Source organism: Staurois parvus, unplaced genomic scaffold (assembly GCF_062004578.1).
Source record: "Staurois parvus isolate SC_StPar_1 unplaced genomic scaffold, SC_StPar_1.0 ptg000357l, whole genome shotgun sequence".
Lineage (NCBI taxonomy): Eukaryota > Metazoa > Chordata > Amphibia > Anura > Ranidae > Staurois > Staurois parvus.
This window is the reverse complement of record NW_028318153.1, coordinates 2,107,073-2,134,398: the sequence shown is the minus strand read 5'-3', so window position 1 is coordinate 2,134,398 and position 27,326 is coordinate 2,107,073. Positions and strand designations below refer to the sequence as shown.

The window sequence follows — 27,326 nt, the reverse complement described above, 5'->3', positions numbered from 1 at the left end:
TCTTTATGGAAATTATATGAGAAGTATGTCTTTATACTTTGTCAGTGCACTTTTTGTTTCATTTATAGTTTTTTGAGGATTTCCAGGTCTGGAAAGAGCTGCAAGGAAGTGTATGTTTTTTATGCTATATTATGTTGAGGAAAGAAACCATTAATTAGAACTTTGGTAGACATAGACTTGTAGATTTGCTGTTAAGCGCTGATGTTAATTTATTATTTTTGGTAATAAAATGTCCTAAACTTCAGCTTTAAGGCATAGGACATCACAGACTCCAACCCACTGCCTGCATTTTTTTAATGGGCCCACAAAATACAGGTTACTTGGTAAAGTAACCCTGCAGAGTATAACAGTAGACAGCAGTATCCTACTGTGTTGTGACATGAAGTCACGTGATCTAGTGATGCACCAGGAGGATCCGGTGACATCACGCTGCAAATCCGGAAGTGTGCAGTTGTACATTTTGTTGGAGGTTGTCTTGGTTATATAAAGAACCAGCAAACACAAATGCTCCTGCGCTTGGGGATGGACTCGATGCAGGCTACAACCACATTAAGAATGTCCTGGAACATGCACACCTTGCTGCCCTCAAATGGACCGGGGAAATCCAAATATACTGAATGAGGAAAGACAAAACAGAGGGCGCACAGGCCTAGTGCATTACCATAAAAAATGTTTAATAAAAAATAAAGTAGGTGTTGTACTCACAAACGACAATATAGTCAAGGCACATCATAAAGAACAGCTGGGTCAACACCGCACTGAATAACAGTCCGCAATAGGGAGTTTGGACATCCAAACATCTGTGATGTCCTATGCCTTAAAGCTGAAGTTTAGGATAGTTTTCTCACCAGAATAAATGTCCTCATAGGGAGATTTTTCCTCTATACATTTTCTGATAACAACTCATCATTTTCTTGATTCGAGGACTTGCCTCTTCCTCAGAGCCAACTGTTGTACAACACCTACTTTATTTTTTATTAAACATTTTTTATGGTAATGCACTAGGCCTGTGCGCCCTCTGTTTTGTCTTTCCTGTCTTGGTTATATGCCTGGATCTTGCACCAGTGTTAACACACAAATTAGGATGAGTATAATATTTTTTAATAAAAATTTAGTTTATCATATGGAGAGCACTATATATTATATTATTTTTTGAGTGAATTATCCTGATTTATCGTGTGAATACTGAAGATGGAGGTGGATTGAGAACATCAGTAAGGTGGAGAAAAGCATAGTAATCATGGCATAGGAAACCCCACTTTAAAGAACAAGTACATAAGACCTGATATTTGGTCAGAATTTAAAGTGAGAGCATACTGTAGGTATTCTGGTGAATGGATACACATGGTGAAATATTGATAAAACATAAACGCAGCAAAGAATTGGGAATATCGGACATCGCTGTTAATGAATGAACATTATATCATAATATATACGGTTGCAAGATAATACAGACACTTGGGACTTGCTGAAATCACAATCATTTATTTATTTATGTATTGCTTTGAAATAATATTTTGATATTGATATTTTAATTTCAGTACATGGTATAATTTATTTGCTCATTGTTATTATATTGCATGGCGCTATATTTGGATATAGTTAGACAGAAGTATCTGCCTCCCATTATAAGTAAGCCTCACACTGCTGGGCTCTAAACTGGAAATCTGGCATTTTTATATTAAGCGGAGAACCTCTTTAATGCTAGATAAAAATCATTTCCAGTAATATTTCAATATCATCCCTCAAATCATCTGAAATTGCTCTTTGTCCAATAAAGATGAGCACATGGAAGAGAAGCTTCATTAGTCACTAAGAAAAAGTCCAGTAGTAAGCTTTCAGCCAGTTAGAGGATTTCACCACGCTCACAATCCACTGCACATTACCGAGAAGGGAGACAATGCAATCCATCCCCTTATTGCTGAAATCTTTTTTTTTTTTTTCTTAGGTGCAGCCGGTAATAAAACAATTGTGCTAATGTCAAATTAAATTGGCTATTAGTTGTGGAAGAAGTTTACACCGAATTGCAGCTCTCTGCGAATCCATTAGAAGCATTTGAGTCTGTGAATTAGGGAAATTAACGTGAGCAATGAATTTAAGGCTAATAAAAATTATTAGGTGTACTGAAATTTCAATGATACTGTCTGGTGCCATAAAGCAAGTCATAGCAGGGATCTGCGATGTGTCTTGTTTTTAAATAGAACTTTCATTATGGCGGACATTTTCACCACGACCCGAGGAAATGCTTAATGCGTGTTCTGCACAGTTTTTTAACATGTATCTATTTCCTATGTTTTATGTAACATCTAAAAATTACTGACCACTTCCTACAATACAGAAAAGATAATCACTAGAAACAAACGGGAGATTTCATCGCTTTTTTGTCATCGTAGAAATTTTGTAACAATAAACCTTTTATTTTCACATGAAGCACTAGCAGGTAAAATAGAAAAAAAAGTTCACCAAGGGGCCTGTTCACACTAAAGCAATCCACTGCATGCGTTTTTATTTCTGCAAATGTGCATTGCATTAAAGTGTTATTAAACCCTATTCAAAAGAAAAAAAGATCAGATAGCCCTGGAGACCTCAGCACTTACCATTTTTGAATCTCTGTTTTTCTTTGTAAACCTGGCCATACACTAATAGAAAACTTAATTTGAAAATTTTCTTTTTTAAAAATGTTCGCTTATTTTCCTAATGGTTAGTGGGGTCACATCAACAGTCGTTTTCAACGGCAGTGACAAGAAAATTCAAAGGTGCAGGATAGAAAACTTTTCTTGAAGGAACAAGTTTCTGCAAGTGAAGGCTATTTTCTTTGGGGAAAGTCTAATCAGTCCAAAATCGAATGTTAAAAGCAAACTATTTGTTTAAGTATCTTCGAATATCATTCGCCAGATCATCGAATGTACTGGAGAGTTTTTGTATGAATGTTTTTCTAAAAACCTAATAGTGTATCACCAGCTTAGGTCCTCATGCACACGGGACATTTTGATAACGCTGCTAACGTTAGCTGTGTAGTCACGTTAAAAAAGTGAGTTTTTCAGCTTTATTTAGCGTTTTTGCATTAGCGTTTAACAGTGTTTTGCCGTGTTTAGCTGAGTTATCCTGTGATTTTCCTCATTTGCGTTTTTTAGCGTTTTCTTTTTACCAAGAAAAATTTTTTGGTCAAAAAACATCCAAAAAAGCTGGTTTACAGCGTTTTACCGTATTTTACCGCGGTGTACAGCGTTAGAGCATTTGTACAGCTAACAAACTCCTCTATAATCCTACTAGTCCTGGGGGTTTTTTTCCAGCCAAAAAACGTTGATTACAGTCTGTGTGTATGGACACATAGGATAACATGCTGGGGGGTTTACTAACTGTAGAAAAAAACGCCAAAAGCCAAAAACAGCCGCTGTAAAAACGTCAAGTGTGCATAAGGAATAAGAATTAGTTTGCTTTAAATTCTCTTTTTCTATATGCCGCCTTCCCTGCTTGCTGTCTCTGGGTGGCTCGTGTCCTTACAGAGTCCCATGTAGCCACATTTTGCACACACTCCTGATTGGCAACACAGAGAATTCTTTTTGCATCCATACCAACTGATAGTTGCAATCTGCTTCCCTTTCCTCCAAATGAGTGATTGGAGCCTGTGCTGTCCCTGCTTCTCTATGCACGTGCAGGGCCCCTCTATCTGAAAGTTCAGGAAAACAGCTGCATGACCAGGAGCCAGCAGCGTGAGCAGCAAAAACTGCAATGTTTCTGCACACATATAAAACAAAAAAGCACTAGGGAATGTTTGATTATTGTATTAGAAGGCATTTGTTTTAAAAACCTGTGGTGTTGTACCACTTTAAGGCAGCCCTTTCATTATGAATGGGCTGCGAACGTGTACCCCAACAGATGACCCTTTTATCAAAAGGCAGCACACCATAATGCACTATATGTTTGTTGTGCTAAATTATGCATTGCACTCTATTGTACAGTGCAGTGGGGTACCAATCACAATGAGAAGCACCTCAATGCATTGACAAAGAGCAGGTGTGATGGTATGTCTTGCATAAGCATGCTTTGTATTAAGGCAGCCTATTCATTTAAGTAGGCTGCCATTGCACCACGGCAGACCTATAAAACAGACCATTTTTAAGTAAGAGCAGCATGTTACCCTGCCCTGTGGTGCACTGCCTCATATGTGCATTGAAGGTACATTGAAAATGAATAACAATGCACAAATTCATGGTGCGCTATTGTGCGTTACCACCAGGCACTGCAATGCATAGCTGTAAATGGGTCCATAATGTGTATGCAAGCCCTCACCTTGTTAAACAACCCATTCAGTTTAAAATAGAAATAAAAGGCAAAACATTTGTGTACACATATAAAAAACATTATAAATACCCATTTTTAATAAATGATCACATACCCTCTGTTCTCAGCAGTACAGAGAGGTGAGGAAGTAGAAACAACAGAACACTAAACTTTCCAGGGAACGTCTGTTCAGAGGGGGGTATGTCAGGACAAGTCTGATCATTGGAGGAAGCACACTGAGTTCTCAGCACAGCTAGAGAACTGACCACACTGTGCTCTCCTGCCTAGTGGTCGGTTTTTAATGAAAAAGCAGATGGACCGGCAGGATCACCAGGGATTTCACACAAAGTAAGCCATACAAAGAGAACATGATACTTTTTCATACAAGTACATGGTACAGCAGGCACATATCAGGAATATGAAATGTTGGGTTTAAATATTCTTTAATGCTAAAGGATAAGTTCACCTTTTAACAGAAAAAGCAGGTGAAAAAATTGTGCATTTATTTTTTTTTTTTTGTGGAGCCCCTAAAGCATTGCACCAGTGATCAGCAGATTGCTGGTGCCATGTAGGTCTCCCACTGACCTATCAGTATATCTGCTTGCTCATATATCCTGTATGGGCAAGCAGATACTTACTGACAAGAAGGCTCAATGAACTACCACGGCGCTCTGGAGCGCTCTTGTAGTTAATTGAAAACTACAAGCCGACATCCGCAAAGGCTGCTAGGATTTTGTAGGATTTGTAGTTTTCCCATTCACAGAATAGTGATGTGGCCGGGTGGGGGGGAGCGGGGCCAGTCCAGTCGTAACATGTTACATGTTACACCCTGAATATACAGTAAGTGTAACATGTAACATGTTCCGAAAGGTGAACTTATCCTTTAAAATGAAAAACTTTTGTTCTTGACAATAAGTGATCTACACACTGTTCCCTTTTTTTTATTTCCCCTGATCAATTTGTCTCTGATATGCTACAAGACAACATAAACATATAAGGTGATAACATTTTTCAAAATCAACAATTCTGCCACTGCTTCATCTTAAAGGATAAGGTAACCTTTAGCAACATGTTACATGTTCCACCCATTTTTAGGGTGGTACATGTAACATGTTACTGCTGCTGCCCAATCCCCCCTCCCTGTGACATCAATATGGGGAGAAGATCCCCATACCAGCTGTCAGTATTTGAAATCCACACAGCCATCCGGGGCTCTGCCCACATGACCACATCATTCATTCACAGAATTCACTATTTGTTGTTTTCCGCCAGTTTGGTTGTGTTCAACAGACTCTATACTGCCTCACTGGGACTTTCTTGTTAATACAACTTTCCGCAAACCCCGATCTCCATTTGTAATGGTACAACAATATTTGTGCATTAAGGAAACACACCCAAAATAATGTGCTTTACTGCAATGCACAAAAACACGTAGCCCCTGCTCATTGGTGACATTCATTTTTAATGGCAACCCCACACATTTTGCTAATGCAAGCAAAGTACCGGGCAGCACAGTGGCTAAATGGTTAGCACTTCTGCCTGGCAGTGCTAGGGTCGTTGGTTCAAATCCCAGCCTCGGCACTTCCTGCCTGGAGTTTGCATGTTCTCCCTGTACCTGTGTGGGTTTCCTCCGGATACTCTGGTTTCCTCCCACACTCTAAAGACATGCTGGTAAGTGAATTGGTCCTGTCTAAATTGGCCCATGAATGTGAGTTAGGGACCTTAGATTGTACGCCCCTTGAGGGTTAGGGACTGATGTGAATGTACAATATATATGTGTAAAGTGCTGTGTAAATTGACAGCACTATATAACTACCTGAAATAAATAAAAAGTACCATATGATTTGGTGCAGCATGATTTTAAAAAGGCTTGGGCTTTTGCATGTTTCTCGCATGTAGGGCAGCACATTGAAGTTAATGGGTTGTCCTAGGTGCGACATGTTGGAATGCACGGAAACGTGCAATAACACATGCACACTCTGTCTTTGCATGGCATGTAGTTTCCTAAAGCACTGTGTATCATAAACAATCTTTATTTTTTTAAAAATATTGTTTTTGCCTTCTTTTCATCCTTTGTTACATTTCAGTACTGCTGACCTCTTGCAGCCTCTTTGCAGCCACTTCCTGTCTAACAAAGGCTTCTTGGCATTTGTCAGGATGGGCTTACAGATGGTGACAATGAAAGACAATGCCTGTGCAATGTGTGTCCCTGGTCTCTATTGGAAGCCAGTGTTACAACACAGGTCAACGATTACAAAACAGAGACAGGGCATTGTCACCCTATAACAAGAACAAGGACATTCGATGCAAGATCATCTGGTATTATTTCAATGAAGGCTATGGATATAACATTTTTGGAAACAACTTTTTAAATTACTTTAACATGCTAAAGTTTATATGAGATTTTAGTCAATGGTAATCTACAATATTCCCATATCTCTTCCATAAAGACAGAAATCTTTTATGATCTGTGACATAGTCCCAACCCTATGATAAATCTCACCACGGATAAGCCAGAACGCACTAAGCTGTGCGAATATTAGCCTAGGACAAGCAGTCGCTATAAATAAGCAGTAGTAAAAGCTGTTAGTACATGGGGAATATATAGCCATGATTGTCTGCGTTCATTCATATGGCAGAATGCAAAGCATGTTCCGTCTCCCACGGGCACCTGTATCCCGCTCCTACACAACCCATCCTACGCCCGGAGAGAGCACTAAAATGGAAATGCTGCTCTTGCACTTCCCTCCCAACAGCATCTGTTAATTCACTCCATTTATAAAATACATATTGACAAAGACAACTGAACTGGGACAAAGGAGATTTGATTTGGTGTGAGAAAGTCAATTCAATGTTATTTTGTTAAAGGACGCCGTGCTTGGCAAATACGTGTTTAAAAATGAAGTGAGGAGAAGCGTCTGGTCAACTCTGATTATCAGAATAAGCCAATGAGCAAAAAATGTATTTTAATTAAATATCACCAATTACTTTTTCTTATTTATGAAGATGTTCACTAAACTTTCACTGCCGATTCCTTCAATTCTAAAAAAAATAAATTATCCTTTTTATTTGACTTTTAGATGTAGCTTTATACAAAAAATTTGAAATATGTACAATATATTAGAGGCACTGGATTCGACCTATCAGTAGTTCAAGGTTGTTCAAAGTCTAAGTAGTAAAGGCTTCTTTCTGGCAACTCAACCATGCAGCTTATTTTTGTTTTGTCGTATTGGTCTCCTTCAAAATAACCACACTGTCTTTTCCAGAGCAGCCTGTATTTTTCCTGAGGTTATATGTGGGTTTATCCTTGTATCCCGAACAATTTTCTGGCAGTCATGGCTCTCTAAAGAGATCCCTAAATTTTCCACATCTTAATAAGTGATTTAACAGTACTGATTGGCATATTCAAGGCTTTGAACATCTTTTTATACCCTTTTCCATCTTTATAAAGTTCCAATACCTTGTTACGGAGGTCTTTTGACAGTTCTTTTTTTGCTCCCCATGGCTCAGTATCTAGCCTATACAGTGCATCCATGTGAGAGCTAACAAACTCATTGACTATTCATACACTGACACTAATTGCAATTTAAAAAGCCACAGATGTGGGAAATTAACCTTTAATTGCCATTTGAAACTCTATGTGTCACCTTGTGTGTCTTTACCAAGGCCAACCATTCCAGGGTATGTAAACTTTTGATCAGGGCCATTTGCATGATTTATGTTATCATTATGATTTAAAAAGGAGCCAAACAACAATATGATAATAAATGGCTTCATATGATCACTATCCATAAATAAAAGAGTTTTTGGCATGATCAGTCAATCTTTTCAATATCAATGCCAAAATGTCATGATTCCTGCCAGGGTATGCAAAATTTTGAGCACAACTGTAAATAAAGTGAGTATATACTCACAAAAGTCAAGGAATGAAAGCATAAGTAGAAAACCCAGGAACCGCAACTTTCAGGAACTCTCAGGGTCCTCACATTAATCAGACTACTGCTGACAAGTTTCGAGGAACATGCCCTCTTCTTCAGAGCATGCCCCTTGAAACACGGCAGCGGTAGTCTAAGCAGGCAGCTGTAATTGCTGTCTGTGTCCCCCAAAGAGGAGCTTTCTCTTTGTTTCTTGTTCTGACATTCATTAACTAAATAGAAACCACATGGGAAAATCTCCCTCTTCAGGCACCAGATAGGAATAAAAACTTACAGTCCAATGAGAGCACCAAAAAATTGCCCAAGAGTCCAAGGTTTCTAATGATAAAATTGATTCATAGCAGAGAAATCCAGAATACTTTATTGCATTCACTAACACTGGTTTAACCTGCCCTCCTGAAACTGTTCCAAGCAGTAAATCACAGTGCAAATCAATTTGGTATCTACTTAACTGAGTCCCTCTCAGCACAGTCAAAATTATTAAGCCTTGATGAAGAGGGAGTGTGTTTGGCCCCCGAAACGTGTTTCTATGAATACCTTTTTTCAATAAAACCTTTGACTCTTGGACTCTTGTTTGGCACCCTCATTGGATTGTATTTTGTTGATCCTCAACTCTGGATTACTTCCCTGTTTTTAAGGGGTATCCTCATTTTATGGAGTGCTGCCAAACTGGAACCAGGGAATTAAGTGACAATATCAGTGACCCTTAGGTAATATGAATCCAACCCTCGTTTGTTCTCGTGTTAGGAATAAAAACCTGACAGAAATTTATTATTCAACTAGAGTGCGCTTCCTTTAGTTGGCTATTGGGTTGCCTATCTTCTGGACAAGACAGGAAGTCCAACGGCCATCTAAAGTAGTGTGCATGACCAGCTGGTCATAATAGGGCTTAATACTGTCAGCCTGCAACAGCCTGCAACAGGAAGTGCTGTTACTGGCAGGATTTACAGGTAAGAAACTTCGCAAAAGATTCAAGAAAAAGGTTTTGCTTAAAGCATATGTCAAGGCATAGGATGTTGGATTACAAAGAACACAGTCTTCTTCTGATAAACCATACATAGATTGAATTTCAGTCAATTTCTGCTGAATCATCCAAAATTCATTATATGATTAGCCCTGTTGGCCCACCAGAAGTTAAATTTTCAATCGCTGTTGTCATAGTAGCCAGGTGGAAAATTTGCTGCTGAACAGCACATGTATCAAATCAGAAGCAAACGCTGTTCAGGTATTCTGACAGCTGTGGGTGTTGGCTGTCAAAGTATAATGGCTGGCACTGCAGATTTGTCCATCCATACTGTTAGGGGGGATGGGGTAATCAAATGATAGACATATACCATATTGTGTATGGCCAGCTTTACATAAAACGTCCCTGATTCCCTCTTGCTATATATTTATTAGTTCAGACTGTGATTTCCTGTTTTGGGTTATAGCACACCATGCTGTATGGCATCCTCTACATATGATTCTGCAGAATTTCTGTACAAACCTCTGGATTGCCTGTAGATCGATCCTGTCTCCTTGTCACCACAGCAGATGGAGTTTTGGGGCACAGTTTTACCACCACAGCACTGCTGGTTGTAGCCATCATAGAGGACCTCTCCATAGCACATCTGGGCTCCAGACGCTGAATATGGATACCCACCACAGCAAGAATCTCCTACACCAATCAACATTTCATTGTGAATTCTATCATAGCAGCAGACATCGCCTGTTCAAAAAATACAAAGTAAAATGTTTTATATACACATACATTTAGTGATCAACTTATTTAAGAGGACAATATTGTCCTTACCATGAAAATATATAAATATTTCAGAGGTTGATTTACCAAATGGAAATGTCTTTTCTAGTTACAATTTGTAAATTTATTGTACATCTATAAGTCTTGTTTATATACAATCAAAGGTTTTGCTAAAAAAAAAATGAAACTACAAGTGCACAAGAGTAACAGCAGCAAGTCCATTCACAAATGAAAGGTAATGTCCATCATGATGGTGATAAGCAATGGGCTTTATAATTGTCCCTGCAAGCTCCTTGTATGGATCTGGGCCGATCACCTCAGCACATGCAAAAGAAGATAAACAGGAGTGTGGGATTCATTTAAAATGTTATATCAACTGGTATCCATCAGAAATGAATACTGCACAGAAGTGCACTTGGCTCAGTAAGAGATAGTAAAGCAAAAGAGAGATATCCCCAAGCTGGTCAGCAGAGCCTGCTAACACCGCTGACCTGAAGCAGCATTCCCCACTACTGTATGCTCTCCTGACTGAACTGTGTGAAATGTAGAGCGGTGGCAACATGTTTCCAGGATGTATCCTCTTTCATAAGCCAGTCTTGATTGATTGCCAAAAGTATTGGGTCAGCCCTCCAAATCATTGGATTCAGGTGTTCCAATCACCTCCATGGCCACAGGTGTATAAAATCAAGCACCTAGGCATGCAGACTGCATCTGCAAACATTTTTGAAAGAATGGGTCACTCTCAGAAGCTCAGTGAATTCAAGCATGGTACCGTGGTAGGTTGCCACCTGTGCAATAAGTCCATCCATGAAATTTCTTTGCTACTAAATATTCCACAGTCAACTGTTAGTGGCGTTATAACAAAATGGAAGCAACTGGGAACAGGAGCAACTCAGCTACGAAGTGGTAGGCCATGTAAAATGACAGAGCGGGGTCAGCACATGCTGAAGAGCACAGTGCGCAGAAGTCGCCAACTGTCTGCAAAGTCAATAGCTAAAGACCTCCAAACTTTGGGTGGCCTTCAGATTAGCACAACAACAGTGCATAGAGAGCTTCCTGGAATGGGTTTCCATGGCAGAGCAGCTGCATCCAAGCCTTACATCACCAAGTGCAATGCAAAACATCAGATGCAGTAGTGTAAAGCACACTGCCACTGGACTCTAGAGCAGTGGAGACATGTTCTCTGGAGTGACCAATCACGCTTCTCTGTCTGGCAATCCAATGGATATGCCTAGGTTTGGCAGGAGAACGGTACTTGCCTGACTGCATTGTGCAAAGTATAAAGTTTGGTAGAGGGAGATCATGGTGTGGGGTTGTTTTTCAGGGGTTGGGCTTGGCCCCTTAGTTCCAGTCAAGGGAACTCTTAAGATGTCAGCATACCAAGACATTTTGGACAATTTCATGTTCCCAACTTTGTGGGAAGAGTTTGGGGTTGCCCCTTCCTGTTCCAACATGAATGCGCACCAGTGCACAAAGCAAGGTCCATAAAGATGTGGATGAGCACGTTTGGGGTGGAGGAACTTGACTGGCCTGCACAGAGTCCTGACCTCAACCTGATAGAGCACGTTTTATGAAATTTAATTTACGAATTACAGCACAGATGGCAAGCCAGGCCTTCTTGTACGACATCAATGCCTGAGCTCACAAATGCGCTTCTGGAAGAATGGTCAAACATTCCCATAGACACACTCCTAAACCTTGTGGACAGCTTTTCCAGAAGAGTTGAAGCTGTTATAGCTGCAAAGGGTGGGCCAACTCAATATTGGACCCTACGGACTAAGATTGGGATGCCATTAAAGTTCATGTGCGTGTAAAGGCAGGCGTCCCAATACTTTTGGCAATATAGTATATTTTGGGACAGCTATAGCAACTTGCTCTCATACCAGCATACCAGCATTGGGATAAGACAGGACTGCAACTGACACTACTGAACCTAAAAATAATCATTACCTTATCAACTTTCATTTTGGGTTCCTTGATTATGCAAAATGAATGAAATACTTAAAAATTACATCAAAAGAGATTTGCTCATTTCTACCATTGTGCATAAGCACCATGTGGTGTTAACTCTTAGCGGCTAGAATTGGCTTGATGCGTGGTTCTGCATGGTTGGTTCCTTTGTAAGTGCAAATTAAAAGCTACTGAGAGGTGAAAGGCAGTACTACATTTATGTGCTCTTGTGTGCTGATTGCAATGTTGTAACCTTCAGCGCCTGCTGGTAACTACTCTGCAATGCAGCTCAGATCTGTGCTGTACACACCGGTTCTCATTAGTCGACTTTAAAGCAAGACTACAGTTTCACGCCTGCACCTGATCAGCAGGTTTTTGTTACTTTTCTCATGCCACAGATAGACGTTTATCTCTCTGTGACTTCTATCTGACTGTCTTTGCCTTGGATTATTCCTGTGTATTGTTTGAACTGTGTTTATACCCAACTTGTGCTTATCATGATCGATGACCTTTTACATTTGCCATTACCAGTTCTTGCTCCATTGACCTGCCTAGAACCTGGAATTTGTTTGTCTGCGCCTGACCTGGCCATCAGCCAGCTGACTCTGCTTCTATCATTTGCTCTGACCATCTGTCTGAGGGCTTACGCTGCTCTAACATCTGTTCTGCCTGTTGTCGCCTGTTGCCCCTGGCAACACAGAGGGTCTAATGCACCCCAGGGCACATGGCAGACCTATTTTGTTACGTTAATTATCCTTCGGCATACTGTCCATGCTTCAGCTACTTCTCTCAGTTATGAACCAGATCAACCTGGACCATTACAATGCATTAAGATCCAGATCTGTCTGCCATCATATTGGTCTGTTCTTTGACATTGGATGATTCTCATCACACTCTAATTCCATCAACATCCTCAAAGATCATGATGCTAGTGACAAGTACAGGAAGTACCCCTCCATCCCCACCAGCTGTCCTGAAGATAGGTGACAACACCCCAAAATGTGTATGAAATCATCACTAAGGCTGAACTCCAGGTTAAACAAATATTACCTACATGGAAATGGCATTAATATTATTACTTGACTCTTGGGGGTTTATTTACTAAAGCTGGAGAGTCCAAAATCAGACTCCCTTCTGCATAGAAACCAATCAGCTTCTAACCTCAGCTTGTTCAATGAAGCTTTGGCAATGAAACCTGGAAGCTGATTGGTTTCTATACAGAAGGGAGTCTGATTTTGGACTCTCCAGCTTTAGTAAATAAATCCCTTGATGTCCATGACATATTTATTTCTGAGCTATACAGTAGTCCAGCATTAAAAAAACTCCTGTACATTAACTCAGGGGCTTCCTTTGCTAAAGACCAGTCAGTGTTGTTTTCTTCTTCTGCAGGGTGACTGGTCTTGTATGCACCTCCTGTAGTGGGTGGACCTGCTGGGATCCTCCCATGGCTTCTGTCTCTGCACAGGGTATGTGCAGCACTGTGATGAACAGAACACCACTATTTAAAAAAAGTAATATTTGGGTTTGCCAAGGCATTTGGTGCACACAAAATGGTTTATATAATTTTGGAGATTTGAGAAATATATTTGGGTGGAAGTTTTTGTCTCGCAGTTCAACTTTAGAGTAATAGCACCCGCTATCCTTTTTTTGACATTTCCATTAAAATAGGCAGCTTCTGCCAGGCAGCATTACATCAACACCTGAAACTAAATAAGAAATCTCAACTGTCAGAAGAGTCTGTGTGTAATTCCAAGCAGATAAGTAGCAACAGAAAAGAGGCAAATTACAGCTAAAAGATACAGAATAATTAATTACAGCTAATTACAATTTTTATCATGTTGACATGTATAATTATTTTAAGGAAAAGTTTAATCACTGTGGACATCCCCTTTAGTCTCAAATTACCTTGCTGATGTTGACTTTCTTCCCACTCCTCAAATTAACCCCAGTATAGAGAAACACATTGTGACAATCAGGAACCAATTGAATCAGCCACTGGGTGCATGTGTCATTTGCGACATGGACGGTAAGATCTATGATCCTCAGGTAGCTCCATTCCCTGATTTGGCTATTACAAAAAATGGTCTCACTATCCCTGTGGGACATTTTGTTTGTTTGAAATCACGATCAGGGAATGTAGAAAAATGAGTTAGCTGTCACAGAAAAAGTGAGACTTCATGGCAAAGATGGGGGTGTTTGGCTGTAAGATGTAACCAGCGAAGTTACTTGGAAATATAAAAGGTCACTTTGTGATTTGGACCCACCAGTAATGGGTAGAATAGAGATCATCTTTATAAAGAGGCAATTATCGAATTCACCAATATTTGCTGCTTTTTCACTACCCAAAATAATGTTGGAGGAATCATCACATTCATGAAACACATTGGCTGGCCTGATTTAGATACACAGACTGTACCTAAAGTAATGCAAAAGGGGGCATAACATTTTTATTAACTTACATAGGTCATTCAAATTTCACATTTTTCTAGAGTAACTCCATTTTCTTCTTATTTTTTACTGCAGGTAAAAAATGGATTCCAAGCAGAAGCAATGTGTTGTCATTGAATTCTTGATGAAGGAGGGGTGCAGGCTGTCTGACATTGATGGTCTTCCACTGCTTGGTTTGTCTTCATTATTGTTTCCCCAGTTCCCTTTCTTTAAACTTCATCCATTTATGCACATTGCTCTTGTCAAGTCGAGATCTCTCCAGAGTCTAGACCAGTTCTGTGATGTCACTGTGATTTCACGGGTCTGCACTCCTGGGGATCACAGGAGTGCAGAACCAAGTGCACTCCTGTGATCTCCAGAGAAAGTTAGGCCAAAAGAGCTTTGGCTCTATTTCTCCTTTAACCGCCTCCCGTCTGACATATAGTACAATGACGGGCGCAAGGTGGCTCTCTAGTTCTGGGAGGACGTCATATAATGTCGTCCCATTCTAACCGCGCATGCAAGGCTCCGGGAGCGCGCAGCGCGGCAATTGGCGGTGCACTGTGTCCCTCGGACACAGCGGATCACCGATCAACAGAAAGAGCCGAAGATGTCGGCTCGGTCATGTGATCAGCTGTGTCCAATCACAGCTGATCGCATGTAAATAGGGAAATGCCGGTTATCTGCATTTCTCTCCTCACGAGCTGTCAAGGTGACAGCTCTAGAGGAGAAGAGAGCTGTTAATTGGCATCCCTCAGAGAGGACATGTACACTGATCATCAGGGCACTGATGATCAGTGTGCCCTGATGATCTGTGTAGCCCCAGCAGTGCCACCTGTCAGTGCTCATCCATGCCACCTGCCAGTGCCCATCAGTGCCACATCAATGCCACATTTCACTGCCTACCAGTGCACATCAATGCCACATATCAGTGCCCATCTGAGCTGCAATTCAGTGTCACCCATCAGTGCCAGTCACCACCTATCAGTGCTGCCTATCAGTTCCATATATGAGTGCTGCCTTTCAGTGCCCATCAGTGATGCCTGTCAATGCCCATCAGTGTCACCTACCAGTGCCTCCTCATCAGTGCCCATCAGTGCCACCTATCAGTGTCCATCAGTGCAGCCTATCAGTGCCCATCACTGCAACCTCATTAGCGCACATCAGTGAAGGAGGAAAATCACTTATTTACAAAATTTTATAACAAAAACTAAGAAAAAAATCTTTTTTTCCCAACATTTTCAGTTGTTTTTGGTTTGTTTAAGAAAAAATAAAAAGCCCAGAGGTGATTAAATACCACCGAAAGAAAGCTCTATCTGTCTAAAAAAAATTATAAAAATTTCATATGGTTAAAGTGTTGTATGACCACACAATTGTCATTCAAAGTGCAACAGCTCTGAAAGCTGGAAATTGGCCTCAGCAGGAGGGGGTTATAAGTGCCCTGTAGGCTAGTGGTTAATTAAGCTGTCAGCGTGTTTTTGAGTTTTTTTTTACCCAATGTTTGCAACATTTCCGCAATCCTTCTTCAAAATCCTGCAAAATTTGCCCTTCTTCTTGTATATCCATGTATTGATGAACAAATCTGCCTGGGATTGTTTCGTGGAGGGATCTTAGAGGGGTTTGTGAATGTTTGAATTTCAGTAAAACTGAACCTTTCCCTGCAGCAGCTTCTACTGCATTGACGCTTTGATTGCCTTTGAACCCCTTTTTATAATGAGGTGGCTGACTTATCCACAAGCTCACTTTTGGCCCTTCTAAGCTTAATGCCCATAGTTCAAAGGCCATGCATTGCATTATGGTTTAAAAAAAATTCTCCCGGGTGAGTCTGCACATTAAATCTGCTGGGACTGCAATTCTAGAAAATCTAGAATAGAAGCACTGAACCTGAACCTCATCTCTACCTAACTATAAAACATACATTGAAAAGATTAAAAGCTAGTCATTGAACACCCATATCAGTGTTCGGTATATGGTTTTCCCCAACCGACATGACTCTTATTTTTGTTGGACAACTTGGTTTGCATGTAAATGTCGTGAAACTTATAAATAAAGGCATGTGAAGTAAGAAAGGGATTCAAATAATGAAAGTGTTATTAAACCCACAACAGTAAGATCAGTCTGTATATGCAGTAAAGCATGCTTGCTAAACTCACTGTGGAACCTAAGGGGTTAATCCTCCGCATTATGTAAAAAGTCATCCTAACCGGAAATTACGTCACCTCGTTTCCGTCCTACGCAGGTTACGGCGACGATCACCGCCATCTTTATTTACTAAGTATCCATGCTGTTTGAGGGTGCTTTAGCCCCTTTACCCTTGTGAGTGCTCTTTGTTTTTGTTTTAGTGTAGTTGTTTGGTCACTTGTGTGGCAGCTCATAAGATCTTATTAATTAGTATTGTTTATTTAGCAGTTTATATTTACTAAGAGAGAGAGAGAGAATCTGGCTGTGGTAGGTTACATAGAAAAGAGATACAAGTAAATTAAGAGGACTTTTCATTGTAAAGTACATCTATAGACTCCCATTCATTCATAGTCTTCTTGCTGAAAATGTAACAGAAAGCTGTATAGAGAAGTGGAAGCAGAACTACATCATCCTGTGGCTGGAGCAGGGGTGGACTGACAACTCATGGGGCCCCCGGGCAATAGGGGATCATGGGGCCCCTGTGTCCTTGCCCAAACTCAAAAAAGCCTATGAAAAAGGTACCAGGGGCATCTCATGGGGCCCCCGACTGACCCCGGGCCCTCGGGCAGTGCCCGAATTTCCAATGGTCAGTCCGCCCCTGGGCTGGTGCACACATACTGTAAGTGGGTGTGTTTGTGGGCAGTTCACTACACCTCTGCTGGGAGGGTTTCCGGCACTATTTACCCTGGTTAAGACATGTGAATGTGGCTTCTTGTCCACAGACAGGGTAGAAGCATGCAATAAAACAACATTGATAGCCCTACTTACTCCCTACCTTCTAACACTGATGTAATCTAACTGGAAGCACGCGGTGACAATCTCACAGGATTTTTAGTGCAATAGCAAAAGTGTTGTCACCTTAAAAAAGGAAAGTGAGGAATAAATATATCACCTAGCAAGATCACCAGATAATGCTTTGCATTGACTTGATAATATATGTCATATTGCATTTGGACCATAGTTCCACTGGGTTAGTTCATCTTTCGGGCACATTTGCCATGAAACCCACTAAGCTTTTCAGGATGCCAGCACATTACATACCACTACTCAGCTAGTAAAATGGTGCAACAGAACTGAGAAGGATTGAGCACTGAGAAGCTTTTGCTGACAGGTCACATATGGCCTACACCAGCCTGTCTTGTCCTTTTAATCCCAGAGGAACCCTTTAAATAATTCTTATTTAAAACCAAATCATTGGTGATCATTGGGAAAAATGTGTTTTACAATGGTGGCCAATGGGAAAAATGCTGTTAACATTGAAGGCCAGAGACAAAAATGCCCTTTACATTGGCAGTCAGTGGGAAGACTGCCCCGATTTCAGTGGTGATCAATGCCAGCTATAAAGCTAAAATGACCTATAATTTTCTGCCAAATGGTTTGGCCCCAGAAATATGCAGGCACCATCAGATGGGAGGTTTCAGGTCCAAGGTCTGAACTGATGATCTCTGGTGTTCTGGTGATGTCTCTTCTTACTGAGCCACCTGGGATTCTGGACAGCTCCCCTTGAATGTCCTTGCCTTGAACCTTGTTTCTCTTGAACCTTGAAGCCTTTTTTCCTCCCATGGACTTCCTATTTAGACCATGTCTTTGCACTTCCTGTTTGCCAGATTATTGTGCTCTATCCAGCCAATATCTCGTTCTTGTCACTCCTGCAGCTGTCCTTCTCTGCCACCACTTGTAGTTGACCTTTGGTTTGTTCCTCGATTTTGCTTCTGCTTGATCCTAACCTGCAACTACTTGTTTCTGACCTTTGGCTTGCTTATTCTTCCCTATGATCCCTATATGCTATATTTGTTACTATCTTTTTACTCACCTGAGATCCTCAAGACCTCCACATGGTTTTAACATGAAGCAAAACTGATCTCCACCATCAGGAGCTCTGGTGAACACTGGTTAATATTTAGACTCCACACCTCGAATGAGCCTGTGTCATCCCCCAGGGTTACCTGTTGCCAGGGGCGGACTGACCATTTGGAAACTCGGGCACTGGGGGCCCCATGAGATGCCTCTGGTACCTTTTTCATAGGCTTTTTTGAATTTGGGCAAGGACACAGGGGCCCCATGATCCCCTATTGCCTGGGGGTTGTCAGTCTGCCCCTGCCTGTTGCTGAACTTATCCACCGGGCCGGAGGGAGCCTCTCTACTGCTATAGCTATTGGCCTCCAAGCCTGATCCCTAGACCATGACAGGAAGTCAACGAGCCACAGCTCAAGAAACCCCTAGCAACATCAGGAGGAACTCTAGAGTTACATGGAGCCCTGGTTGAGAATGGTGGGTTTACACATAAGAAGGGGAAAAAGAGCACCTTTTTAACTGGCTGAGCAATGGTATGTAATGTGCTGTGGATGCTGGAAGGCGCAGGCGGTATTGTGGGAAAGGGGCAGGAAAGGTAAACTAACTCTTTAAACAGAGTTTCCAGCTGCCCATTGATAGCATTTCAGTTGTTGCCTGGAACTGTACTTTTACTACATTTGTGTAGCCAGATCGTAAACATATACAGTCATAAAAAATGAAACTGTATTTGTATCATAAAAGAAGAATCCATTCTAAAGGTGCAGTATTATGGAGCATACAGTTCTTCCAGCATCTGCCTTTCCCATATTAGACCTGATTTACAGCAAGTCCTGTAATTCCTTTTCCGGGAGATGTAAACACAGATTAATTCTCACCGGCCACTGGATGGAGATAGAGGTTATAAAATAAAATCTTTTCTATTACCGAGCGGGGAAGAGATTAATGAGACTATTTAACTGCTTTTGCTGGATCTCCGGGCGTGATAGCCTTTTTTTTCTGATGACATCATCGATGCATTCAGAATATTGTGATATATGAATGACTCTACCAGGGTTTAACACTGGAGATGTACAGAGCAAAATTGGCAGAATTTCAAGTACCTTTGCACATTAAAAAAAAAATAAAATAAGTGTTATGCTGGAAGTCATGCCAACCAATCAGCAGATATTACATCTATGATCGGAACTAATGGGTATTACAATTCAGGAAGATTGTAGGGATGCCATGGCGACAGGGCGAGGAAACGAAAATAGGCGCCGTAACACGATAGGCTGATCAGCTACATGCTACACATTCATGCTTCTGATTGAGTGGCGGCCTTTTGCCAAAAATATTGTTAAAGTCATTTTAGGACATGGAGGAGACAGTCCAGCCAAAAGGAACAGAATCTTCCAGGTGCCGCGGAAGTTTTGTGTCTCGCATTTATTAGTAGAAGACTTAAAGATGCACTTCCCAGCATATAATACACTGGCCTTTGGCGAAATACAAGTACCAGCATGCCATACCATCCAGAAGAAGTAGATATACAAGCTTTAAAGGTAAGTGATTGACCCACAAGATCAATGTTAAAGGATCACTCCAACCAAATAGGATATAGGAGGAGGATCAAGCCTCCTCCTGAATAGGCTAGCCACACTATTGTCATGCTAATTCTTTGACCTCAATACTTTCTAAGTCACAGACTTGCAATACAAATGCAGGATGGGAGATCTACTTTACTAAAACTTACTGTTCCATACTTGCTCCTTAAAAAATAGGGATTTTCAAGTTTAGAAGTGAAACAGTGGGCAGAGCTGAATTGCATGCCTACATATAATCTGAGCATAATGGCATTGCATATACGTGCCACAGTCCTCATACCCACTAAATACTCACCAATTACTGTGCCACAGTCACACATAAACCTCAAGACCAGCGGTTCTCAACCTGTGGGTCGCGACCCCTTTGGGGGTCGAACAACCCTTTCACAAGGGTCTCCTAAGACCATCGTAAAACACATATTTCCGATGGTCTTAGGAACCGAGACACTGCTCCTCTATCAGTCTCCAGGCGGGTCCGCCCACATGCAGATACGTCCACATTTCCCTGGACCGCGATGTGTGCACGGGATGACATGCCGCCCCTGTCATCTGACCACATCCCCGGGATCACTCAACAGCTCCGCCTCCTCACCAGTGATTGGCCGCCAGAACTGTAGCTCAGGAGAGGCACACAGGCGGCCAATCACCAGCGAGAAGGAGGAGCCAAGCAGCAGCATGAAGATCAAAGAAGATCGAGCGAGGGAGCGGCCGGAGAAGGAAGACAGCTGACAGGTAAGTGTCTGTAGCGTGCAGATGGTGCTGCTGCAGCCAGGTAAGCTGGCTGTAGATGGGAGAGGGAGGGAGCGAGCCCAGGCTGGAGCAGGAGTCAGCAAGGTAATTATCATTGGTGACAGTGGGAGGAATAGTGCCCCATCATTGGTGTCACTAATACCAATGATGGGGCACTATTCCTCCCACTGACACCAATGATGGGGCACTATTTCCTCCCCCTCCCCACTGACACCAATGATGGGGAACTATTCCTCCTCCCACTGACACCAACGATGGGGCACTATTCCTCCCCCCACTGACACCAAAGATGGGGCACTATCCCCCCCACTGACACCAATGATGGGGCACAATTCCCCCCCACACTAGTATCAATGGTGGGGCACTATCCCCCCCCCCCCCACTGACAACAATGACGGGGCACTATTCCTCCCACACTGACACCAATGACGGGGCACTATTCCTCCCACTGACACCAACAATGTGGCACTATTCCTCCCACTGATACCAATGATGGGGCACTATTCCTCCCACTGATACCAATGATGGGGCACTATTCCTCCCACTGATACCAATGATGGGACACTATTCCTCCCACTGATACCAATGATGGGGCACTATTCCTCCCACTGATACCAATGATGGGGCACTATTCCTCCCCCACTGATACCAATGATGGGGCACTATTCCTCCCACTGATACCAATGATGGGGCACTATTCCTCCCACTGACACCAACAATGTGGCACTATTCCTCCCACTGATACCAATGATGGGGCACTATTCCTCCCACTGATACCAATGATGGGACACTATTCCTCCCACTGACACCAATGATGTGGCACTACTCCTCCCACTGCAAAATTACAGTTATGAAGTAGCAACGAAAATCATTTTATGGTTGGGGGTCACCACAACATGAGGAACGGTATTAAAGGGTCGTGGCATTAGGAAGGTTGAGAACCACTGCTCAAGACAAAGGATCTTTTTTTATAATGTTTCCACTGCATATGCTTTTCTGCATACAGAAGATAAACATACAGCTAACACTTTGCTTTATCCTACCTTAAAGAAGAATTTCATTAAAACAGCTTGGTACAGTTTAACAACTGCGGAGACAACATTTTGGTCAGGAGTATGTAATGTACAGCACAGCTTGCAGAGTACAGCAGGAATATCAAATGTACAACACGGTGGGTTTGATTTACTAAAACTGGAGAGTGCAAAATCTGGTGCAGCTCTGCATAGAAACCAATCAGCTTCCAGGTTTTATTCTGAAAGCTTAATTGAAGAAGCTGAAGTTAAAAGCTGCTTTTCTACTATGGACAGCTGCACCAGATTATGCACTATCAGGTTTTAGTAATCAACCCCAGTGTATAGAGTACTCCGGTCAGGACTATTTAGTGTACGGCATCATGGTAATTGTGCAGGGTTGGTATTCAAGACAATGGGGTTGATTTATTAAAGGAGAATAGACTGTGCACTCTACAAAGTGCAGTTGCATTCTGCAAGTGCAGTTGCTCCAGAGCTTAGTAAATGAGCAGCAGCTCTGCTTACTTCCATCATCCAATCATGTCCAAGCAAAAATGCAGGTTTTTTTTTTTTTTCATTTTTCCTTGCACGTGATTGAATATTCTTTGCAAAGTGAATCTTTACCTCATTTACTAAACTCTAGAGCAACTGCTCTTGCAGAGTGCAACTGCACTTTGCAAAGTGCACAGTCTATTTGCCTTTAGTAAATCAAGCCCTATGTAATGTATAACTTAGTGTAGAGTTCAAGGGTCAGACTATGTAACATACAACACAGCATACAGAGGGCAGGGCTCGGAGGAATTTAATATACAGTATGAAGTTCAGGGTTTCGGAGTATGTAATATACAGTATGGAGGGCAAGGGTCAGGAGATAGAATGTAAAGTATAGAGTGCAGGGGTCAGAAGCATGTAACATACAGGGCAGTTTACAGGATGGTCATAGCCACATAAATAAAACATAGTGCCTCTTTACATTACTGGTCAAAGGGAGAAAAACTTTCCCCATCATTGGTGTCAGTGGAAAGAAAAATGCCCCAACATTAGTGATAGTTGGGAGGAGAACGCTCCAGTATTTGTGTTCAATAATTAATTTTTGTGTTCTGCGCTGTTGTCTAAACCTACTTGATGATTTTGGCACCCCAACTATGCAGGCATCATTCCTGCCCTACAGCATCAGCATTGATGCAATTCCAATGCTTGCTCCTGAGCCTGGACCCTGGGGTTATATTTAAATTCTAGTAAAAATGGATCTGCAAGATTTTGGAGGTATATATTAGAAAAAATAACAACTCTGATTCTAAAATTAAACTTTGAAATAATTTGGTCCTTGCAAAGAATTTCCTGGTCCGCTGTGGTCATAGATGCCAAGTGTCCCTGATTTCGAGAGACTGTCCCTCATTTGAAAAAAGTCCCTCTGTCCCTCTTTCTTCCTCATTTTTCCCTCATTTTGGCCGGATCTATATAGTTGTATATAAAATGCATTATTTATCTATCAAAAAGTATTTTTCCAATTTCTAAATTGCTGCATTTAAATATTGGATATTTGGACATACTTTTGCTAATAGGTGTCCCTCATTCCCATCTCAGAAAAGTGGGAGGTGCTGTGGTGGCTCCTCCCACCAACCTATATCACAGGACATAGAACTACATTAGGAGAAACTTAGGGTGCACTATGAGCCCCCAGCTTTCCCCCACTGACACCAGACACTGATCCTTTCCCCCTCATTTAATTAAAGGCAAGTGTACCTGTCCTTAATGCAAAGAGAAAAAATTGTGGCTACATGCTAGTCTGTCAATCTATATCAGTGGTAGAAATATTTTTTAAACCATCATTCCGGTTTAACTGAAAATAAAAAGAATAGCTTCAAAATGGACAGCTATCGAATTATCAGAAATATAACACATTTCTTTCCTATTGTTAGCAATTGAGCACAAATGACTGGCTTTCTGCAGCATCTCCTTTTCCCAGTCTGAGCTCTGCTGTACAGGGATTGCAAGGCTGATACCAGGTCAAATTTAGGTACACAACTTGCATTTAAAAAATATGTAGTGAAGTATTAATGAATGTAGAGCTGCATTAATTTGTGTCTTTCATATTTTTATACTTTTAACAAAGGGACGGTTACATTCATTAGCACACTATGAGAGGCTGTTTTATTTTTTTGGATTTATTGTTGTTGAAGGGGAAGCAGACCAGTAAAGGAGGATTGAGGACCACTTCTTGATAAATCTGGAAGGTAATGAGCAGGTATATATTGACAGCACCTTTGTGTAGACCATATACAAAGCAGTTTGAGTGGATGGTCGTTGCATGCACTAAAGGTGAAGGACTAAGAAATTTTGCATGGATTCGGATGGAATGAAACTTTGGCAGCATATTACCAACCTTTATTATTTGTATTCATCAATTTAATGTTTTGCACTTTATTGGGTGACATATGGACATTTGAAATGATCACATGGCTACTGTTAAATGGTATATGATATATATTGGGGGTATTGATACACCACAATTAAAATTGATGGTATTGCTTTATTGATTGTTTTTGTACTTTGTATTGATTTCCAGTTGTGCTGCACTTTTTTTATACATTTAGATTTTTAAACTTGCCTAGAGTCCAGCTTTAATGCTACACATGAGAGTTGTTTACTAAAACCAGAGAGTGTCAAATATGGTGCAACTCTGCATTGAAACCAATCAGCTTCCAGGTTATATTGCCAAAACTTAAAGTGATATTAAAGACAGATAAAAATAAATAAATAAACATGTTATACTTACCTGCTATGGTTTTGCACAGAGCAGCCCCAATCCACCTTTTCTCATGTCCCCTGCCAGCGCTCCTGGCCCCTCCCTCCTGCTGAGTGCCCCCATTGCAAGAATAGAATGCACAAAGCCTTGAGTCTTTACAGACACTTTAATTGATAAAGCTGAAAGTGGAGCTTCACCCAAAAGGGGAAGTTTTGCTTAAGGCTTTGTCCCCGGCTCCCCGTTAAGGATTGGCACCTTTGGGGTGGGGTACTCAAATTTGATAGGTACTCGCTCCCACTTCTGCTAGGATTGCCTAGGTGATCGGAAGCGAAAGTCATCCTGCCCCCCTCCCTTCCTCCCAGAAGACTACGGGACCATTCACAAAGTGCAGCGCTTCCTGCACATGCGTAGTGGGCACCCGAAAGTGAAGCAACAAGCTGTTAGAGCCGGGTGCCCACACCGAAGATGCCAGCACCGAGGAGGCAGGAAGGTCGGCCAACCCGGTCAGTGTGAGGACACCGCGGGATCGAGGGACAGGTGAGTGTCCATTTTTTAAAAGTCAGCAGCTACAGTTTTTGTAGCTGCTGACTTTTATTTTTTTTTTAATTCCCAATGGACCTCGCTTTACATTAGAAGCTGATTGACTATCATGTACAGCTGCACCAGATTCTGAGTGCTCCAGTTTTAGCAAATCTCCCCCCAGGGGCAGACTGACCATTCGAGCACTCGAGCACTGCCTGAGGGCCCGGGTTCAGTAGGGGGCCCCATGAGATGCCCCTGGTCCCTTTCATTAGCTTTTTCATAGGCTTTTTTGGGTGTGGGCGAGGACACAGGGGCCCCATGATCCCCTATTGTTCGGGGGCCCCATGAGTTGTCAGTCCGCCCTTGTCTCCCCCATGGTAATGCACTACACAAACAGGGAATAGTACACATGACTGTGAAGGGGTTTTAAAGGTCAAGCTTTTTTACTGCTTTGCTTGGTGATATAGGATTTGCTTTAGAAACTGAGATGTATATAATTTCAATGTTTTTTTGTGCAAAATCAAAAAAGATAGATCAGTAATTCTTTTATTTTGAACATCCTAGTTCAGGCCTACAGAGCAATGGTTAGAAAAAGAAGAAATAACACATGAGAACAAATTCATACGTATACACTGCTTCCTGGCAATAAATGGCCTTTTTTAGACTTTTTCTTAGATAGCAAACGTATAATAACATTGTATACATTTTATAATGATTTCTCAATGTATGATAATATAGATTCACGCTAACTGGAGACTTTACCTACATATAATGCTTAGTAAAGTTCTTCTTTCAATCACAAAGAAAACTGTCTCCCATGGGACTTTAATGCAGGCATAACATCGAAACATAAAAAATATGTTTTATTGATACAAAATTTATATGAATAAAATATAATAATCAATGACTTTGGTTTTAGAATATGTACAATCATAAGGCATGTACCCCTAGAGTTAAAGAATACATATTCTGGCAAATTTTACAGACTTTTGCTACAATGTCTTATCTCCAACGCATTTTGATTACTGTATAATCTTCATCACAGTGAAATATAGTGGTATCTATAATGCAAAAGACAAACAACAGAATACTACCACAAAATATATCATGTCTATACCAATACATATATACAAAGAATGTATGATGCACATATACTGCCAGAGTGAATAAAACGTTGATCAAAAATCACCTTATGGACTGAAAAAGCCCACACGGTCCAGCATCAGAACCCCCAGAGAGCCAGGGTAGCCATCCATGGCCAGGCCAGGAGAGCAACCACCCATGACCAATTCCATGTAAAGGTATTCCTATATAGTGCAATATATGAAAGGGGGTTTAAAATATAAAGACTTTATTTGTAAATGTACCCCTAGAATATTATTACAAGTACTTATATAGCGCCATCATTTTACACAGCGCTTTACATACATATTGTACCTTCATATCATTCCCTGCCCTCAAGGAGCGTACAATCTATGATACCTAACTCACATTCATACACATGCTAGGGTCAATTTACCTACCAGAATGTCTTTGGAGTGTGTGTGAGGAAACCCATGCAGGCACAGGGAGAACATGCAAACTGTGTGCAGATAGTTCTGTGGTTAGGACAACCCTAGTGCTGCTAGGTGGGAGTGCTAACCACCTAGCCACTGTGCTTCCCCATATTATGTTTTTGTATGGGAGGGTGCAGAAGGTAGTGAAAAGGCCACTCAGACATATTAACATACATTTGATATCAATAAAAAAACATTTTTGTGCATTGATGTTGTGGCTGCATTAAAGTCCCATGGGAGATAGTTTTCTTTGTGATTCAGTCAAGGGACGTAGCAGCCTTTGACTCATGATAATTTACCATCATTGTTGTTCTTCTTTCAATAACCTTTTTTTTTTTTATGAAGCTCAAAATTCATTTTTTCATTTGTAAGCATCTGCATTGTTGATTGCCTTACCTTCATTAGCCTTAATGTAGTATCTTCCACAGCACTGGTGGTCAGGCTGAACAGCATGGACCTGACCAGCACAACAAATCCAGGAGGAATTGCTGGCAAAGGCAATGTAATCACCTTCACAGCAGTGATACCCATCTTTTCTTCCATGCAAAACACCACTGCAGCATACCTGTGTGAACACATAAAGCACACCAGTTTAGGTGATTTAATTCCAGGTGCTTTAAAGCATGACTCCACTTTTGTTGACAAAAAAGCAAACCCTCTGGGTGATCAAGGTACTTTGCAGGGATTTAACAAACTTTGCAGCAGATTCCTACCTTTTGCTACTCTGAAGAAATAGCTGTTTGTATCACTGTATCCTTTGAAGACTGAGCCTAGGTTCACACTGTCACCATGAGACACACGCACCGCATTCCTGTGCAAATCCAATGTGATGTCTGTGCGGTGCGAT

At 41.3% G+C, this 27,326-nt stretch overlaps 1 protein-coding gene across 1 annotated transcript in view; it reads right to left on the bottom strand.

The window, feature by feature from the left end:
• Positions 1-27,326, bottom strand: part of USH2A (usherin) — a 1,035,348-nt gene that overhangs the window by 283,792 nt on the left and 724,230 nt on the right. Inside the window, exons 48-49 of the mRNA XM_089684798.1 lie at positions 26,876-27,044; positions 9,706-9,927 (exon numbers count right to left, since the gene is read on the bottom strand). Of these exons, the coding sequence (XP_089540924.1) occupies positions 9,706-9,927; positions 26,876-27,044 (391 nt within the window). The remainder of the gene's footprint in view (positions 1-9,705; positions 9,928-26,875; positions 27,045-27,326) is intronic.